Source organism: Wasmannia auropunctata, unplaced genomic scaffold (genome assembly GCF_000956235.1).
Source record: "Wasmannia auropunctata unplaced genomic scaffold, wasmannia.A_1.0 LD334186.1, whole genome shotgun sequence".
NCBI lineage: Eukaryota > Metazoa > Arthropoda > Insecta > Hymenoptera > Formicidae > Wasmannia > Wasmannia auropunctata.
The window spans coordinates 118494-120835 of NW_012028704.1; the positions used below are offsets into that span (position 1 = coordinate 118494).

At 39.2% G+C, this 2342-nt stretch overlaps 1 protein-coding gene across 1 annotated transcript in view; it reads right to left on the minus strand.

Moving 5' to 3' along the window:
- Positions 1-1640, minus strand: part of LOC105459454 — a 4114-nt gene extending 2474 nt beyond the window's left edge. Inside the window, exons 1-4 of the mRNA XM_011705503.1 lie at positions 1401-1640; positions 1004-1116; positions 714-932; positions 226-644 (exon numbers count right to left, since the gene is read on the minus strand). Coding sequence (XP_011703805.1) covers positions 226-644; positions 714-932; positions 1004-1116; positions 1401-1497 — 848 coding nt within the window. The 5' untranslated portion in view covers positions 1498-1640. The remainder of the gene's footprint in view (positions 1-225; positions 645-713; positions 933-1003; positions 1117-1400) is intronic.
- Between the last annotated feature and the right edge of the window lie 702 nt (positions 1641-2342).

A 2342-nucleotide genomic window follows, 5' to 3' on the forward strand; every position in this document is an offset into this window, starting at 1 on the left:
TGCCTTGCCAGCCCGCTCAGAGATGTGTATAAGAGACAGTATATATATATAGGTATATATATATAGTCATCAAACTAATTGTCCGGACAATGCGTTAATATGTGTGTGTGTGTGTGTGTGTGTCTTTTTGAATATTCGAATAAACTATAGGCATGCACGAATGAGAGGAAATTGATTATCACGCGACTCGTGCGATAACAGAATTTGCCGCGCGCAATCAAATACCTGGCCAATTCTTTCAGAGTGCAAACTAGCACTATCGTCGCGATCTTAACGCACTGAAATACTCCTATACGCTTCTTAAAAATTTCTGGCCGCTCGGTAGGATCGTTATTATAAAGAAAATCATTCCAGTAGTTGCTGAAGCTCTCGATGAGCATTTGTCGAAGACGGGGTAGAGCAGAGGGTTCGCTATATAGATTCGTAAAGGGCGAATCGCTCTCTTGACAAGTCCAGTTGTCCGTCGAATATTTCAACGGTAAAAAATCCGCCAAAGTTAGATGCTCCTGTCGCAAGAGCAAGTGGTGAGCTCGTACGAGACATATCTGACGTTCCTCTCCTCGTACGAAGCAATTCACTACGTGTACCTGCCAAGGCGGTAATTTCCTCGGAAGAAATTTCGATGTGACATCACTTATGTAATCCTACGACAAACAAGCCTGCACGTCAAACGGCAGAACTGCGAACAGTAAGTGGGAATATAATGCGCCGACCTGTATATTGTTCTCGGTGATAGGACGACCTCGAAAGAAGAATGGTGAATTTGCGAGATGGTTGTCCACGGAAAAGTAATCGAGTTCTTTCCATACGTATGTGCCCCATCGCGTGAAGAGGGCCGATTTGAGGAATTTTCTCGTTGAAGTCAGATGCGCCAAGTGATTTCTCACGCCCTTGACAATCGAACGTCCTTGGACGAGAAGAGTGCATATACCCTATATATTATACGTATTATATATAGCTTGAGATTATGACGAACGGCCGTCAAATTCATCGATATGCTTACATGATTGCGTCCCTGGTCCAAGATGCTTCGAATACTATTCTCCTCCACAACAACGTAACTCGGGTGTTTCCATTTGACAAAGCGTATCCAACATTTTCTTGTCCACGTCACCACTTAAAAATGTCAAATGCACACGTATCGCAATGTAGCTCAGAATAATGAACGAACGAAAGGAGAATAAAATTATTCGGCGCTAAAATCACTCGCGTTAATATACATATATAATGTATGTACGTATACGGTTTGTCGAACATTAAAAGCACAAAAGTAACATGACGGGAGACATATGCATAAAAGGATTGATATGTTATATTATATACGCGCGGAGAGTAAAATCTCTTCATTTTTCTCCAAAAGCTCAAAGAAAAAAAAATACATTCAAAATAAAGATAATTACCTACGTACGCGATAAGAAGTAGAGGAACCAAAAAAGTCGTGAGCGCAAAACTAAAGCTGAGATTCACCATCGGAGAAATAACAACGATACCGACCATGACCTAATCCCCTAATGTTGCGACACAATTTTCGTCAATTATTAAACGATACAAGAGATGATTCTCGAGTCGAAAACGCGAGCAGCGTTACTTTCGTAGTTCTCGATCTTACTACTGCTAAGTGCAGCAGTGATGTAAGTCGGCGCAATTTAATTCGCGGTATCCGCGTTCTCGCGTACGAGTCTCGGACACGAACGATTATATGCCGAGTCTGACCTTACGACCTCCCTGACAAAAAAATCAAGCGAGACGCTATGAGATACTATATATATCTACATATATATACATATATATATATATACATATATATATTCCTTCGTGTCTCACCGTCGAACTCATCGATAGGTCTCGTCTGCAAGTTATCATCACCGACAGTCACAACAGCCTGCTGTCGGAAAGAGCAACGATTTCAGATAACGTTCTTTCAAAACCTTTTACGAACGAAATTATGAAATTGCATGTTTACAGACGAATGTAAACATCCAGTTGAACAGATTCTTCTAGAAGATCTATATAGTTTCTTTTCGTGTAATGAGAATTAAATAAACTCATATATACACACTAAATTAATTGTCCGGACAATGCGTTAATATATCGATAATTTATAAAAATTCAAGATAGAGCAACTTTGTCAAAAATTATCGTAACATAATGATTAAAAAAGCATTTCACAGTTTTTAAAATCTCTACTTTCGAAATCCATAATTCATTAAATGACTTACTGATCATTCTTTACAAAGCTGCACGGATGCAAATGGAGATGCATCAAATCTAAAATTTTTTTTACTAAATTTGCAAAGTTCCATGGAGTGAAATAAAAATCGCATACAAATGCGACTTACAGC